The sequence below is a fragment of the Microtus oregoni genome, unplaced genomic scaffold (genome assembly GCF_018167655.1).
Source record: "Microtus oregoni isolate MIOR12 unplaced genomic scaffold, Mior012 000020F_ref0000438, whole genome shotgun sequence".
NCBI lineage: Eukaryota > Metazoa > Chordata > Mammalia > Rodentia > Cricetidae > Microtus > Microtus oregoni.
This window is the reverse complement of record NW_024543079.1, coordinates 25,561,915-25,580,221: the sequence shown is the minus strand read 5'-3', so window position 1 is coordinate 25,580,221 and position 18,307 is coordinate 25,561,915. Positions and strand designations below refer to the sequence as shown.

General features: G+C 44.8%; 1 protein-coding gene across 2 annotated transcripts in view; it reads right to left on the bottom strand.

Annotated features, from left to right (window-relative positions):
• Window positions 1-12,879: 12,879 nt before the first annotated feature.
• Kif16b (kinesin family member 16B) overlaps window positions 12,880-18,307 on the bottom strand; it is a 264,942-nt gene continuing 259,514 nt past the window's right edge. For both annotated transcript variants that reach the window (XM_041670255.1, XM_041670256.1), the window contains one exon: window positions 12,880-14,157. In XM_041670255.1, the coding sequence (XP_041526189.1) occupies window positions 13,999-14,157 (159 nt within the window). In that variant the 3' untranslated portion in view covers window positions 12,880-13,998. The remainder of the gene's footprint in view (window positions 14,158-18,307) is intronic.

Below are 18,307 nucleotides of genomic sequence, written 5' to 3'. Positions count from 1 at the left end.
TTTTCACCATAGCCAGAATTACGGCTCGGGATTCTAAGATGGCAAAATGGGAGCCAGCAGTCATCTCAAGCATAGATAGAAGTTTCTGTCCCACCTGGTCCCACAGTTGTTCAGTCCCAAAGAAACACACAGAGGCTTACATTAATTAGAAACTGTTTGGCCTCTTAGTTCAGACTTATTATTAACTAGCTCTTACCCATAATTCTTATCTATGTTTAGCCCCATGACTTGGTACCTTCACTCAGTGCAGCATTCTCATCTTGCTTCCTCTCCCTGTGGCTGAAGGCTGACTCTCTGTTTTTCCTCTTCCCAGAATTCTCCTAGTCTGGTTGCCCTGCCTACTTCCTGCCTGGTTACTGACCCATCAGCGTCTTATTAAACCAATGCAAGTGACAAATCTTTACAAGAGCCTTATCACATAGCACCCACAGCTGTGCTCGAAAGCACATCTCTCACCTCTGCTGTGGGAGTTCAGAGCTTCAGTCCAGAGGTTTGCTCCAGAGAGCGTGCTGCGCAACTCAGATCAACATGGGCTACATTCTTCCACTAACATTAGCTATTTTTATGGTTCATTCAGGAGGCTGTTCAGGAAGGAAGCAGGCTTGCAGGGTCTTCACCGAGTTATCTTCTTTAGAGATTTTATCATCTGGTAGGGATCAAGAGTTGGTCTGTGCCCTGGTCCACAGAATCACAAGCTGCCGCTTCTATTCACATTCCTGGAGTTGAACTTGAATGACCTTTCCTCTCCAGACCCAAGCCCAGCCAGCAACTCAGGATACATTTCACTGGTCTTTGAAGAAGCAGATTCCCTCAGAATGATTTACTGGAGCAAGGGGCCTGGAAACTGAGAATTCAGGGACCAGGTGCTTTGAATGTTGCAGATCAGGCCTCCACAATTCAATTCAATATTAATCTAGCCTAGTTTGGTGCTGTGAGAACATTTCCAATGGTTCTAAGTGAAGGGTATTTCCTTGGAGAACCTGAACAGGCTTGAGAGAAGCTATTGAAAGACTAACAGGAGGGATAGAGTAAAGGTTGGTGGTGAGAGGAGGGCTTGGTAGAGAGGGGAGGGAGGGTCACCTCTGGTGACAGCTTTGAGCTACCCAAATGGAACTGTTCTTTAATGCTACCTGGAAAAGATCAGGTTCTCTTAGCCACACTACTTTGTCAATTCCTTGTGAAGTGTAGGTATCCATGTGTGTCTATGACTATGTCCGTGTGTGTGTGTGTGTGTCCAGTGATTCTCTGATGATAATAAAACTTTAAGATTCCAGCTCTGACCTCTCTGGGTACTATATTAGCTCTGGAAGTCTCTCCAGTGGCCAGGATGCCTTAGTGAATTCTGTACTCAAGAGACTCTGTAAGTCTGGGTTCTAATTTTGGTTCTGGGTAGAATAGCAGAGAGAATGAATAGCAAGAAGAGAGGGCAGGAAACTAACTGTAAGTCTCCCGAAGAGATGAAGAGGGGTGGGAGAAGGCCTGATAGGCCTCTCCATTTGATAATGCATCCTGTGAGTCACCCATCAAGGCTGCTGATGGTCAGGAGTTGAACACATCCAGTGAGAAACTTGACTGAAGCAGTCCCGTGCTTCCTTTACCCTGTATCTGTTTCACTGTTAGTAAACCTAGGCCATCTCATCACACAGAAATATCTGGCTGAGAATCCCTGGCTGATTCTTTGCCAAGCCATACCCTCATCTCCCTCCAAAGTCTGATTTCATGCTCCAATGTACCATGACCGTCCCCAGGCTGGGACCATCTGGCTGTGGTTTCCAGTTTCCAGACTTCCTAAAAAACCCAACTGGCTCTCTTCTTCCATGTCGTGCACGCACACACACACACACACACACACACACACACACACACACGCATTTAGGAGCCTGGCAGCCATTCCCTTCTTGGGAACTGAGGATGGCCCCTTCAGCTGCTCAGGCTGCAGCTGGAAAGGTAGGCCACCGTCTTTGACTATTCCTTTCCTCCTCAGGACCCCTTAGGTTAGGCTTTAGGCCACTCACTTTCCTCCCTCTTTGCCTTGGAATCACACCAGACTCTCTTACCATGGAACCTTGCCGGTGTCCCCTGAGGGTGCCTCTTCTTGCTTGCTACCACTAAACTGCACACCTGAGAATCCTGTCACCTTCTCTACCCTAGCTTTCCTGGCTTCTTTTCTGCCTCCTCTAGTCTGTTTCTGAGCAGCAGCTTGAAGGATCATTCCAGAATATTAAATCAAACACCGCTGAGTCTCCCTGTCACCATGAAATACACCCAGCAATTCCACTAAATAGCCAGTGGCCCTGCTGGCCTTGCCTCCGCAGAGCCAAAATAGACAAGAAAAACACAGCTTTGTCTTCCAAGAACTCACACATCGGAAGGAGTCAGTCAAAGGAATGGAGATGACTGGACAGTTGCTACATGTCAAGGTATTTCCCAGGGTCAGGTCTAACCTCTAACCCCCAGCATACCTAAGTTGGCCACTGCAGCTTCTGTTTTCCCCTCCCCTCCATGCAGCCCCTGTACATTTGCCCCTGCTAACCACTGAATACCAGAGTCAACACCCTGGCTCTCACTCCTTGTGCTTAGAACACACCGAGCCCCTCCTTCACTGTCACTTTGCTGGGGAATTTTATCCTTGAGGCTCCGGGTGAAATACAATATCCTCCATTGTTCCTAGGTCATTTGCAGGGCAAGTACATCCCCTCTGTTTCTGAGAGTCATGAGATGAAACACGTTACATATGTGGTTGGGATAAAGGAGAGATGCACTCGGGAGAAGAGGCAGGAGGATCTCTGTGAGTTTGTGGCCAGCCAGGACAGGCTCCAAAGCTACAGAGAAACCCTGTCTCGAAAGAAAAAAGAAAAGAAAAGAGACACAGAGAGAGAGAGAGAGAAATAGAGAGAGAGAAATAGAGAGAGAAATAGAGAGAGAGAAATAGAGAAGAGAGAGAGAGAGCAAGCAGGGAGGGAGGGAAGGGGCAGGAGAGATAAACATGAGTATGAGGGGTGGGGAAGAAAGTTCCAGAGCTGAAGTGACTACATTCTGTGGTCCCCTTGCTCTAGCCCTGAAACCTTGTAAGCAACTGTCTTAGCTGGTTTAGAACCTCTCCAGCACTCCACTCTGCAGCTGATGTGGGTAGCAGGGGGTCAGCCCAGCGACCCTCAGTGTTGGTAGGACCACATATGGAGAACAAGTATGGGGTAACCACTACATTGAAGCAGAATTCTCCCTCCTGCTCTGCCAGGGACCAGCCTCAGCAGAGAAGTGGGTCTTGAATCTGGGATGTCTGAAAGGCAAAATGAGTACACGAACACAGGGTTCTGATACAAGCTGACAGACTCTCAGCTGCAAAGCAGATTTCTTTCCTTCCTCCTCTTCTTCCTCCTCTTCTACTGTGAGCTTCAAACCTCATTCTTTTATTCTGAATTTCACACAAGGGAAATGATTCTTTTTTCTTGCCACGGGTTAATCATTACATGGGCGAAGATTCTTTGAAATCAGAACATCATCATTCATTATGACATTTTCCCAGTTCCCAAGCCCCATGCCAGCCACTATATTCTTAATTCTTAGCTGAGCTAATCATAAAACAGCTTCTGAGGCTTTCACCTCAGAGGTTCACTACCTGTAGTTTACAGAAGCATAACTCAATGGGTTTTATTCCATTGTCGTACCTTTCCCATTGTTGTTCCTCACAATTTCAATTTTGAATCATAGGGCCATAGGCAGTCAGCCCTAAAGCCCTAGGTTCTTCAGAAACTTTATTCATCATAGCCAAGTTCCTTTCTGTTTCAGTATAATTCTTTTGCCAAATTTTATAATCAGGCAAAGAACAATTTCTGTATTTTCCCCAAATTCCCCCAATTCTTTTATCAGTCAGGTTTCCCCATGACCTGCTTTACAGCTTTAGAGCCTGCCCGCTCTATCAGATCAGAAGGTTCATATTATCGTACAGCACATCCATATTTTCAGAAGCCACTGGAGTGGAAGGAAAAAGGAACATGAAGAGCATGTACACTAGTAGAATTCCTATAACCAGAATCAGCTGTAACATTGCCAAATGCATATGCAGACGCCATGGAAGTGGTCCTCGGGGGCACATAGGTGTTTTCTTTTTGGCCCTCAAGTAATGCGCTCACTTAGCTGCCACTGGGTTGCCTGGAGGGAATATCTTCCTGCATCTCAGGAACTGCATAAGGAGCTGGATATGCTTTGCTGTCTCCTGCATTGCTCTTCCCACATATGGCCTAGTTGATGATTCTTCCTAGGACCCTAGGACCCGGAACAGTGTCAGTACCTTTGTGCCTAATCTATCTCTGCCTTGAGTCCCCGCTAGGATGTCACAGGTCTGGACTCAGCTCTTCCTTCAAGCTTGCACAGACACATTCTCCTGGTCACAATTCTTCAATACTAGGGTGAAAAGCTGGTGGTCAGGCCACTCTGTGCGTGCCCCCAGGGAAGAAATGGCGACTCAGCTCAAAGCTCAAGATCACTGTCCACAAGGTTGGGGGAGCTTATGTGAATCTTCCAAATCCCCTGGATTTCGTCATTCCCTCCTTATCCAATGAGGTGCCTTGTTAGAGGCGCCTCACGATGTTGGACTTCATTGATGCTTCTCCTTCTGAAAAGCCCCATTTTAAACAGTGAGTTTGAAGGGATGGCTGGCTTGACTGCACAGACAGGTCCATTTGACTGTGCTTCTAAGAGGGCAGAGACTACTACAACTAATGGCTCCGTCGCCTTCACTAGGAATAAGATAAAGCTTTTCTGTGATGATCACATGCATGGACTGTGCTGTCAACCGCTCACCACCCCTCTCCTGATGAACAGACCTTCTGGCACTCATGCCAGAACATTTAATAAAAATGAACAAAGTTCTTTGAGCTACCTGGATCACATCCATTTCAAGAGGAAGACAAACAGGCCCAGACACTGTGGCTGGACAAGGGGGGTGAGCTATAAAAGCCAGTATTAAATGATTGTTTGATTATAAGATGCTCCAACTTTGCGATCCTAGAAAGGTGGCTTTCTTTCTGTGGAAACGAGGTATCCTTGGTTTTGATCTTTCTCCGGGCTGGTTACCTGCAGCACCATATTCTCTCTTGAGTAGCTCCCAGCCACTTGGAAAACTGGGGAGTGCACACCTATAATCCATTAGTTTGGGAGGCAAGGGCAGGAAGGTCAGCACCAATTTCAGACCAACTTGGTCTGCAGAATGAGTTCTAGGTCAGTCAGAGCTACATGGAAAAGAGAAACCCTGTCTCAAAAAGCCATCGTGGTCAACAACTGCAATAGCAAAAGGCTGCACCTCTCGCCCTCCTGTGCATGCTCATGAGGCCTTAATGTTTGGGGAGGAATTAGCTCTTCTTGGGTTCTGAGGCTCTAAGCAGCAGCCATTTGGGGACCCGTAAGGTCACAGTCATGGCTCAGGGCCAGGGATGTTATGGCTGAACACACATCTAATGAGGAGAAGCAGAAAAGTAATTTCTCAAGTGAGTAGAACTTCAAGTCACTTGAGCAGACACGAGTCCACCTTAGTGGACAGTCCATGGGAATTAGTGACGACCCGCTGCAGAGTAATGGGGTATTCTGCCAGCCTCAAAAAGAACACACACAAAAAAAGATTGCATTAATCAACAGCATAGTAATGCTTGTCTCCAAACACAGGCCCATAAAGCTCACTCCCCTGACAGATGTTCTAAAAATAATATCATCATCTTACACCCCTGAGGCATCTCTAAGATGCTAGTCTGCCTCAGATGGGTGAAGAAGCACCCCCCCCCTCACCTGATCCATCTTCTGAATCATCAAGCAACTTACTTCTTGGTCATTGGTGGAATAAAAGGGAAAAATTCAAGTATCATCTTGCCTCAGGAAGTTTGGTTCCTTTTCTTTACCTTCCTTTAAAAAAAGAGTGTGTGTGTGTGTGTGTGTGTGTGTGTGTGTGTGTGTGTGGCAGAGGAGTTAAAGGTGGTTGTGAGTTTCTTACTATTTCAGGAGAACTAATTCATGACGAAGTCTGGTGAAGCAGGAGATACTCAGGACATTTCCCACAAGGATGTGCAGTGTGCCGCTCAGGTCATGGCTGTTTCTTCCGGAGAGTATCTTAATCTTTTGAGGCTCTTGACAGAGGTTTAAAGCACACGTTACCTCCTTAGAATTAAGTGTCCAAAGGCCAGAGCCTGTAGATTAATCGACCCCAGGTCCCAGTTCAGGCCATAGTATTGTGGCCCAGAAGTTAAACAGATGGTAACTACAGATACAGAGTGCTGGTTTATGCTGTATAGCTTCTGGACACTTGCCTGACAGCCAGGGAAAGCTAAGTCCTGGCTGTAGGTGATGTGAAAGCGCAGCACACCTATTAGAAAAACTTGCTTTCGAATTTTAACTCCACCCTTCTCTGTTCTGCTCTGGGATTGTGGGGCTGACACATCCAAACCTTAATTCAGCTTTGCCAGCTGCTCCCAGCGAAACCTTGCCAAGTCTCAGTACCAGAGGGAGACCTAGAGGTAACACAGAGAATTGACTCCTCTTTTTTGTCTATCCCCATTGTCCCAGCAACACTTCCTATCTACTTCCTTTGCCAAGAAACTTCCTGTTCCTGTCAGCATCACCTCTGCCTTTACTTCTTCCCCCTGGTGGTAACAGTGGTAGGAGCTCGGGACAGCATCTGGACCCAGTGTGGTAGTTTCTATCAACAAACTGCCTTTCATCCTCACCCCTAGAGATGCAGCAGCCCCTCAGGGGCCCAGAGGCAGCTCCACAGGAAGAACCCTTTCCAATTCAGAAGCCAACACCAATGCCCATTGCCCGTATTCCCTTGTTGCTAAGATTCCTTTCCAGAGGGAGATGTAAGCGACCTCTACCCTTCCTCCTAAGGTCTCAATGACAAATGGAGGCTCAGTCCACCAAAGTGCATGCTGGGGAACCAGAGAGTTATTTATTAAGCCTCCTTACAGAGCACAGGTAAGAGGTTACTTAGAGGGGTGAGGCCACTCTTTGCTCAACCTGGAAAACCTTACCCAGCAGAAAGATCAAGGAGGGCTTCCCCCATATTTGCATAGATGGACACATACACAGACACTCCCCCCCCCCCCCCATATCACTTCCCTAGGCCATGCAGGGTTATGTAGGAAACAGTGAATCAGTGGGAGGGGGAGGGAATTGTAAACTGTCAACAAGCCTATCTGGGATGATCTCACCTAAGGTTGGCAAAGCCGAATGCCCCAAGAAGGCCGCTGCTTGGTAATGCGGACGGTTGTTCACATGCCCCATGCCTGTGGTGACTGGATTCAGCACAGTGGGGCTTTCTCCCCATGAGTCTAAGTCCTTTCATTCCAGCCTTCCCCACCTTTTCCTCTGTCTCTAGGGAAGGCGGCTGCTCACCGCAGTTGCTGCCTCTGTGACACAGCCATCTTCTCTCTTTCCAGCTCACTGTAATCATGTAAAATTCCCTTTATGAAAATAACTGGTGTGAGTTCTATACCCTGCCTCCCCAGGACTGACACACGCAGACTTTTCCTCTAATCTAGACAATAGCAGGGGGCCTGCAGTTAACACACGACTCAAGTCCCAATTAGCTCTGTCAATGGAGTGAGGCCCCTTCAAGCTGTTTAACCTTTAGTAAAACACAGAGGATTTTTACTTCCGAGATGGTGACGGGCAACTGAAGGCAGAGCACAGCCCACAGATGTGGGAGGTGTAGCCTGGGCCTGCGTATGGGCTCTCGCGATACCATCTGCCAGAGCCTGTTTCTCAGTCACATCTATACGCCGCTGAGCCCACGATTGGAGCCTGGATCTAGATTGTATCCGAGGCTCTTGGTCATCTTCTTATTACCAGTCAGGTACAAGGTTACACTGACCTGTGGTTGTTACAGGAATTAGGAGAGTGACCCACCACCTATCCATGTGACATAATTTCTATCGCTTGTACAACCATTGCCAGTGATGTCTGTCACCTAGCAGCAATGCTTTCATTGGTCGGGACCAATAACAACCTTTTTTATTTGCATCAAGTATAACAGTCCAGTAACAACCATTTTTGTTTACACCAAGTGTAACCATTTTTGAGTAATGAAATAGCTCAGCTGGCAAAAGCTTTTGCCAGATAAGCCTCACGACCCAAGTTTTATCCCTGGGACCTGCAACAGAAGTGGGTAATCAATTCTGAATGATAAGAATTTGGCTCTGGAACCAGGATGGAAGAGGAAATACTCGGCTCTCTCTCATTCTCTGTCCCAAGTTCCAGTTCAGTGTGGTCCTTAATAGTAAGCATGTGGTCAATGTAACCATAAAAGTGGCCTAATTTGTTCTGAAGCCCTCCCCATTTCGGGACAGTTCTTGGGAAGTGGGCATCACATGGATTTACATAGGAGACTTTAAACAGGAAACACCTTAGAAACTATTAACCGAAGCGCAATGTAAACAACAGAACAAAGCTCTCTCAGCTGCTACAAGCCAGCATGGTTGTTAGCTTCATTATGAAGAACTCTCGCCCACTCCAAAGGTAAGGAGTAATAATAGGTGGGTTCATGGGGCATGGGGGGGGCGAGGAGGAGGGTATCACACGGAGGACCTGCTTGCTTTAGTGGCATCTGTGTTTCTGGTCAGCAATGCACATGTAGGTAATACTTGTAATAGCAAGGTATCCCTCAGGTACACTTATGTCCCCTACTCTTAAGAGAGCACTGTGCTCTTTGACCAAGAATTCTTCCAAAGAACAAAACCACAACCTATGCACACGTTTACCCCAGGCCAGTGTTGGAAGATAAGGGAAACCTCTAAATCTAAATATGACCTTTCTTCTCTAACTGAATGGCCAAAGATGTTAATGACTTTGCAACCAAAGGCTTGAATCTTCTGTCAACATTTCTTTTAATATCCATTAAAAACAAGTTTCAAATACACACCGAAGAAGTTACCTAAGACAGCACGCCTCCCCCTTTCCACGGCTTCTAGCTTATGTGTTTAGAAGAGCTGGTAAGAGTTTAGACATCAACCCAAGTGCAAATTAACTAACAACAAACTTAATTTCACAAACTGTTATTACTCAGTGTGATTATTTCCTCTGAAGATAGTCCTGGCAGCTTCGAAGGAACAGCTGCAGCCTTCCCTCCTTGCTTTCCCTCCTCCCTCTTTTTCCTTCCTTCCTCCCTTCCTCCCTTCCTGCAACAAGACTGCGAAGGAAGGCAGGGTTCTCAGGAATAGCAAAGCCTCAGGCAGTTCTTTCCTGAGCAGTTCTCGGGCACAACTGTGCGCTCGGCTGGGAAGACACACATGTCTACGATTGTCAGCTGCACATTGATGTGGGACACTTTCAGCAAAGCTACTGCTTTCAAGCAGTCGGGGTGACTTAAGTTCAGGCTTCCTGTATGTGCTGCTCTTCCAGACTTCCTTCTGGAGACAGGCTTCTTTCTTCCTGGTGACTTATCTTCATGTAAACATGCAGCCCCACAGAGAAGTTCTGTGGGCCACCTGCATTTTCTGCTCCATGTTTTCCACTTCGTACCTGGCACATTATCCTTCTATGATGCCTGGAGAGAGAGGGGGGAGAGGGAAAGAGAGGGTTGGCCCATCTCTTTGTAAACACATTCTCCCATATGCAGAGGAAAGAAGTCGCCATTCTACTAGTGGAGAAAGTGTGTGTGATGGTCAGGCTATGTTTTAGCCTAAGTTACTCCATATTGGACAAAACGGTAGAGTTTTAGGCAGTGCTTTGCTCTAGGAGACTTTATTTTTTAAGACAACTTCTCCCTATGTAGATGTGGCTGGCTTGAAACTTGGTATGTAGAAAATTGGCTTTGAATAATCTATGAAAATCCACCTCCCTCTGCCTCCCGAATACAGGGATTACTTCAAATGCTAGGAGATTCCATGTTTACAACCATTGTTAACCCCATTTTGAGGAAGAAGGATGATGGAAGTCACTGTGTAGACCTAGAAATGGCATCATCTGTCAGACGCACACCCACAGTACGGGCAGTGACTTATTCCTGCGAGGGGAAAGGGAGACATCATCCTAGTTTATGGGGGAACTGACACTGTAGGGCCACATGGGTGGAGCGCAGAGACCGGGCTCAAAAGCAAACAGGACTGACGAAGAAAATGGGGAACCTCATAGGGTGTTGAACAGCTAATACTGCCAAGGCATGGCCCATGACAAACTATCATGACACCTGTTAAGTGGGCCTCCAGACTGACAAGCAGTCTTTCCCACATATCCTTGGAGCTTTAGCTTGGCTGTCCCCTGCAGTTGATGTGGCCCCCTTGACTGCCTGCCCATCTACCTGTTATCCCCCCTGGACCTGCTTCTGACCCACTCCTGGCTGCAGCTCATCTGGATTCCTTCTCGAAGCTGAATTCTGCATTCATTACCAGACTCTATCTCTGCAGCAGTCCCCTCTGGGCCCCACACAGGTCTGTAACAGGATGGACTCGGTCCACTCCTGAAACCTCTTCAACTCTGCTACAGCTTCTTTAACTCGCACTCATTCTGTAAACCATGTATACATGCGGAGAGATCTAGATATGTTTACTGTGTGCTCTGTGAATTAATATTAACAATTAAGATTGGAATAAAAGAACTTGCATTTGCCTCAGCCAGGCAGTCAAGGCAGGGCAGGATTTTACATGAGCTAAATTGCTATCTTTGAAACCATGAACCTCGTGAAGCTATTGTTATTCAATAAATTCTGACATTGTAAAAGGACATAAATGTTATTACTAGAATAGCATGTTCATGCAAATGTAAACTTCACATTAATGTTTCATAAATTTAAACCTGGAATATGAACTAACATGCCTTGACCACAGGCTGGGAGTTACAGCTCCACAGCAGCCCTGCGGAACACATATCCTTTGGTTCATCCATGTGCTAACCTGCGCAGGCTTTCACCCAGACAATAAATATCCTGTCTGAAGTCTATGTAGGCTGATCAAAAGCAAGACTGAGCAGAGCTATCTCTTATTTCTGCAGAAGATGTAAATCTGCACAAAAATTTAAGTCTGAAAGGGACTTTGGGATTAGGAATCCTGTTCTCGTATCTCTACAGCATCTTCCAGCACAGCCTCTTTAAGTATCTCTACATCATGAGCAGGGAATCTTGTAGGTTTACAGTCGCTGTTGAGTCAGCATGATTCATATTCTCCCTATCACCTGCCAAAGGTTAAATTTGAACCTAATTCAGAGATAGCAAGGTCTGCGTGGGAACTGGACTGAAAGTTATTATATCGCGATTTTAAACAAGATTGATAAGCATTGATTTTATAAACAATATCTAAGAAGGCATGCCGCCTACTTTAAAATAGGAATTCTACTTAAGCTCCTCCGATTTGTCCAAGTGACAACAATGTATAAGGGATGACTTCTCAGTCTGAATTATTAAAGTGACAGTATCTGGGATGCCTGAAAATATAGCAATATAGCATATACTTGTTAATTTTCTTTTACTTCCCTAAATTAGTACAAATTATTGAAGCTTCCATTTTGTCAGCCTAGACCTGTCATCTACCTTACCTTTATCTCAGAGAAGAACTCCACTCTTGGGATAAGCTTTTGGTACACTGTGTGAAGTGTGTCTCTGTCCTTTCTCACCTGCCTACGACACCTTCTGATTGGCCTAATAAAGAGCTGAACAGCCAATACCTAGGCAGAAGAGGATAGGCGTGACTTCCAGGTAGAGACAGGAACTCTGGGAAAGAATCTGATGCATAGGAGATTTTTTACCAAGACATACAGGACGTGTGGTACTGAAGAGAGGTAACAAGCCATGTGGCAAAAAGTAGATTAATATAAACTGGTGAATTTGTTTTAAGAGCTAGCTGAGAGCAAGTCTACACTAAGACCAAGCTTTCATAATAAATAAAAAGTCTTCATGTCATTATTACAGAGCAACTGATATAAAGACCCATTATGCTCCATGATTTGTTCAGATATAATTCTTCACTTGCTTTCCAACATCCCCTCATGTTTAATTCAGATTTACTAGCTTCTATGTCAGGAGGAAACATGTAGTTCACACAAACACACACACACACACACACACACAAGCCTATAGCTGGACCAACCGGAATAATTCATCCCCTGCTATCCATAGGTGCAGATGGAAGGGAGAATCATCTCAGAGAATAGCTGTTTCTTTCAAATGTGGACCAAGGACTGGGGAGACTTCTCTATGTCTTGGCTGGTTTTAGCAAGAGCCAGTTAGTACTAGGGCTCCAACCACTATCGTGCAGGAGGAATGTCACATGACTGTACTTCTCACAAATACACTATTCTTGCCAAATATTATGTATCGTTTCAACAAAATACTTGCCATGAGCCTAGCTTTTAATACAGGTCCCAAAGAACAAGAGATAGATTATCCGGTCAGCTGAAAAAAAAATTACTCAAGCAAATGATTTTTGGTCTTCAGCATGTGGACTTATTTTAAATAAATTACCTGTGGCTAATTATCATCTCCTAGTTTTCATCCCTAGTCTTTAGTTTTAAATTCAAGTCCTATAAACCTAGGCCTGTAATCATGACTGGAGAGAGAAGTGGGTCCTTTTGAGGCAATTAAATAAACAGGTCTACTTTAATTTTTTATGCTAAATTGTAATATTTCATTAGGAGAATATGAGTTTCCTCCTTATAGGAATTGCTGCATCTTTAAACATTCTTTAAGGCTGGAGAGTTCTGCTAGGCAGGTATGTTCTAGAAGGCTGAATGCAACATGTTCTGCTAGCCATTCATTTGTGACTTCAATCATTACTGTGACTGCATTTTCTGCAACATAAATGCTAAATTACACATTATGCATCTTTATAAGCACACCAGATCAATTATTAAACAGACCAGTAGAAATGATCATATTACAAACTTAAAATAAACTGAGCTACAAGGTAGAGTTCATGACTTCATTTAATATTGATAGCAGCTCAATTTAACAGTTGAAAAAGCAAACACCTTTAATAAATTTGGTGTGAATGATTATACAGCCTGACATTGAACTATTGTACAGGAGGGTATACATATAAATCTATAAGTAGAATTATGTACACTTCAATATATACCATATATTTTTCCTACTCACAATTTTCTTTTGATAAATGAAGCAGTTTCACTGTACACTGATGTGCAATGCTACATTATGTCCTGAGTAATTGAGGGATTATTAATAAACTACTGCAAATTCTCTTTCTCTTTTTAGCTAATGATCCTGAAGACTCTGTACTAAAACATGAACAAAAGAATATTTAAAAGATTGCATCCAGCGTTGCACTTGTTTTATGCAGAAAAAGCTCAGAAATGGACAACAGCCATTGAGGTTTGGGAAGATGCCCTCAAATATTGAAGGTTTAAGCAATGTCTTATTTGTAGGGTTTCTACAAGTTTTAAGTCATGTTGCCTACATCCAATTTGTCAGGCATGGAAGACTCTTTTCATGATTGGCCTACAGATCCTTTTTGCAGAACAGGACATTTGGTGTAAACTTCAGTGTTTAGGTATAGTAAGTCCTAATCCAAATGAGTAAAACAATACGACATAACTCAAAACATCTTTGAAATATAGCCAGTCACATGGAAGGAGTAGAAAAAACAAGCATATTTTGGTGAAAGAAGAAACCAGATGCAAGTCATTTAAGGGTGGTCTGGTAAGCCACCACTCTGGGAGGTCCCAAGTTGGTTTGGCTCCAGGAGCCCCAAGATAAGCAAGCCACATATCCATCTTGCTGCAGGGGACTGACTTGCTGCACAACGAGAAGGAAGCACTATGGGAAAGGCCACGTTCAAGTGCAGAGGTACAGCAACAACTGCCGGTCAGGGTCACCCTTGGCAGGCAACGCAGCCCACTCCCAAACTCAGGCACTAGATATGGTGTGTGAGGTGTTCTGGGCTGGCTGCTGCATGTTGCCCCATGCAACAGGAGGGGGCAGGCTGGGGTCCTGCTGCAGGAGTCGGCCTGCATTGGAGACACTTTGATGAGAAGGCACTGTGTTGGTGGTTCCTCTGTCACTTAGATCTATCCCGTTCCATAGCTGCTGTAGTCAAAGACTCCTTTCTTGAAGAACGGCGAGAACTCACAGATGGTGTGCTTGGACAGGGTCAGTCCTACTTTGTTGATGTGAAGTGGGGACGTCTCAGACTGGAGCATCACGCTGAAAAACTCCCTGAGGTATTTCTGAGAAAAGACAAGAGTGAAGAAGATGGTCAAGACAGTGCTAGAGTCAAGGAGAGGAGGGAAAATGCCCAAGGTACAACTGATCTGCACATACGTCTATTTTATAAACAAAACAAGGAGAGAATGCTCCAAAGGCCCTTGACTACCTTGGCCCTTGTCAGTCAATGTAGAGTAGACAGGGCTGTGATGTCCAGGTCTACAGTAGAAACTTCTTTGGCTCTGGGTTCTAATCCACAGAAATGTCACTTGAGGCCTCCATGGAGGCAGTGCCATGTGGAAGGCCAGTGGGGCCAACACAGGACATGACAACTTTATCCTTCCTAAAATGTTTCCTCTAAAGTTTCATAGGGGCTGGGTGTGCCCATCTGAGCAACTTTAGCATTTGTCTCCTCTTTGAGGCCTATGTATAAAACGGGATCGGCTCCAAGTGCTACAGAACATTTAAAAATTTCAACTTCTATAATCATCACCAATAACAAAGTGTTCTTCCTAAGGTGAAAGGTGAACTGCTCTGGGCTTTTTGCCATTCTCTCCTCCATGGCAGGTGTTCATCACTACAGCACTTGCCTTGCACGGCACTGAGAGAGAAAGAACGCCTGCCACAAGTCTCGGAGGTGTGGAGAGAGAACTCAGAAGTACATTTCCGAAACATGCATTAGGGGAGAAGAGGGGGTACAAAAACAGCGCCCAGATCTCAGGTCAGGCAGATCGTGTCAACAAAGAGTATCAACTGTCTCTGCTCATTTACAAATGCACATAATTCTGGAACAAATTCAGAAATTAAGCATTATTATTCTGGACTGTAACAAAACAAAGCGGAAGACCTAGGCATTGTAGCTCACCGGCCACCAGGTAATGTGTGGAGATCTGTAACTGTCATGTGTGTGTGTTGAGGGATGCTCTAGAGACCTGGGATAAGGAATTGTTTGGCCCTGGCTGAAGTTTGCCCCAGAGGAAAGCTCATCTTCCTTTATGAATGAGGAGCCTTAGCTGGCCTCTATAGAGGTGACTTAGTCCAAGTAAGTGTGCTAGCTTTTGCTTAAATTAATGCCAAGGGCTAAAGCAGCCTTTATATACCACCACTATTACTACAGGACTTTGTACACTTTATAGAAATAAATCTGAATATGCAGAGATAAACTGCATATTCCTTTTGAATGTTTTCTGTAGTGCCAAGGATAGAATCTCCAGCCTTGTGCATGCCAGGCAATCACTCTCGCACTGAACTATACTCCCAGACCTTAAAATGCACACACGAAACTGCCGCCAAGCCAAGTTAACAAATGCTTGCATCACCACAGAAGTTTCTCAAGTCACCTAAGTTAGTGCAACCTTGACACTCTCCCTGGTATGATATCTTTCTCTTGAAACACACATTTTCTATTGAGAAAACCACTGGTGGGGCACACCAGAACCTGGCAACCCACATAGAGGGCTTTAGCCACAGAGTCATTCCTCATTCCTGGTTTTTGACCAAAATACCCAGAATTTGCAATACAGCAAAGACAGCCTCTTTAACAGACTGTTCTGTGAAAGCTTGGAATCCATATGTACAAAAACGAATCTAAATCCCTCTTACTCTTCAAATGGGCCAAATAACCTAGTTTAAGACCTGAAACTCTGAAATTATTAGAGAAAAAAGTAGGGAAAACAAGTCAAGCCATAGGCATGGGCAGGCTTTTCTCAAGAGGAATCCAGTTGCCCAACAAATAAAGGCAACAATTCCAATGGGAGGAATCCCATGAGATTAAAATGTTTTTGTAAAAACAGTCAAGCGAACAGACAGCCTAGAGAATGGGAGAAAATCCTTGGAAGTTTTACACCTGATGTTTAATGTCTAAAACATAAAAAGAATGCAGAAAACAAAGAAAAGAAATCAACTCAATCAATAAGTTAGCTAATGAAATGAACATACTTTCTCAAAAGAGGAACACCAAAGGTCAATTAATAGAGGAGCTCAACTTTGCTAACCATCAGAGAAATGTGAACCAAAACTACCCCAGGATTCCATCTTACCCTGGTTGGAACAGTAGCCCTTAAGAAAACAACAAACGCTGGCAAGGATATGGGCCAAAGGGATCCCTTATATGCTGCTGGTGGCAATATAATTAATCCAGCCACCATGGATATCATAAGATTTCTTCAATAAATAAATAAAAGTAAAAAATAGAAAAAATTAAAAATAAAACAAAAACCCGACTAACAGCAGGCCTCTATGTGACCCCAGTCATTTCACCTCTGGTATTTACCTAAAGGACTCTGTGTCCAAATGTCACAAGACATTTTAGCATCAATGCTTATAACAGCACCAATCACAGGACCAGGCTCAGTGTCCCACAAGAGAGGAATGGATAAAAATAATGAGGAATATACACACAGTTAAAACACTTTTAGCTGTAAAGAAGAGAGAAATGAAGACATCCCCAGAAAAAAAAAATAGACATAAGTGGAGATAATCATGTTAAAATAATAAAGTCAAACAGAAAAAGACTTTGGTAGTTTGAACATAATTGGCCCCCATGAGTTCAAAGGGAGTGGCATTATGAGGAGGTGTGGCCTTGTGAAGGAAGTGTGTCACTGTGGAAGCACGGGTGGGTTCCTTCTCTCTTCAAGGTCCATTGGTCACCAGGCCACAAGGTCAAAGAGGGCAGAAGCAACAAACAAGGACGTGTCAGGCCTGTGGTTTGACGGAAATAGCCTTCTGGGAGACTGCTTCAGTGTTACAGCTCACGCTTATTCCAGAGTGAGAGGAAATACAAAGCTTGGGGACAGTGGCTGGGGTAACACCTATTTTTGCATTACACAACATGATCCTATCACAAGGCCTCAAGTGTGGCAGAGGGTCCTAAGCAAAGCTCCTAACATATGTCTCACTACCATATGAACAGCGAGAGGAAAGAAAGCTCTTGCAGGGAACTGGGTCAACAATCACACTAGAGATAAGTCAGATATCTTGGCCTAGAGACATTCTCCAAATAAGGTCAGGTAGAGAGCATAGCACCTCCACTGGGAGTTGAGGGGGCAGGCTACATGTTGCACTGAGTTTGAAGAGAGGGGCTAGGCCATGGGAAACTGCAACCTCTGACCAGCTGGGCCTCCCAACAGGGGTGTGTAGTAATAAGAGTGGCGGGGCTGCTTTCCCAGCACCCAGGCCGCCTGCTCGGCTTATGCCCGAAAAAACAACACACAAACTGTATTCATTTAAACACTGCTTGGCCCTTTAGCTCTAGCCCTTACTGGCTAATTCTGATATCCCGATCAACCCATCTCTAATAATCTGTGAGAACCGGTCTTACCGGGAAGATTCTAGTCCATCCTGGGTAGGAGCTTCATGGCGTGCATCTTCCCTGGAGCAGGGAGCATGGCATCCCTCTCTGAGGCATCTGCTCCCGAGAGAAGAGCTATGGAGTCTGACCTCACTTCCTCTTCCTCCCAGCATTTTGTTTTGTTTATTCCACCCAGAGGGCCAAGCAGTTTCTTTATTGCTTAGGCAATGAAATCAACAGATTGATATATGACACTCCCACATCAGGGGTGGGCTTTACAGTCTCCTCTGCTTAAGCTATGCCTAGTGTGGACACAGACAGTTTACTTCCTGTTGTCTGTGGATCAAGATATAGAACTCTCAGGTTCTTCTCAAGCACCATGTCTGCCTGCATGCCACCATGTCCTGCCATGATGATAATGGACCGAACCTCTGAAACTGTAAGCCACCCCAACTAAATGTTTTTCTTAATAGAGTTGCTGTAGTCACAGTCTCTCTCCACTGCAATAGAAATCCTGACTAAGACAAAGACAAACATCCTGTTTTCTCTCATTATATGTATGTAGGAAAGAGACTTGGAAGTTCTAATAAAGTTGTGTAAGGGGCAAAGGGGACTTTTGAGGGGGTGAGAAAAGAGAGAGTAGTGGAAATAAACTACAAATTATATACACATAAAAAGTGCCAAAAAGTAAGAAAGATTGGGAACAGAAGTATCCTGAACTGGTAGATAAAGTCATTTCCAGATGACATAAGATTATTACACGAGAGTCCCAGCATCAGCTGTGTGATACCTCCCAACAAGTTAGTTGCTGGTCTACGAGGTCCTAGAGGCCACTCAAGCAATCCAGGTTATTGTCACTGCTCTATGCTGCCCACCAGCAGGGC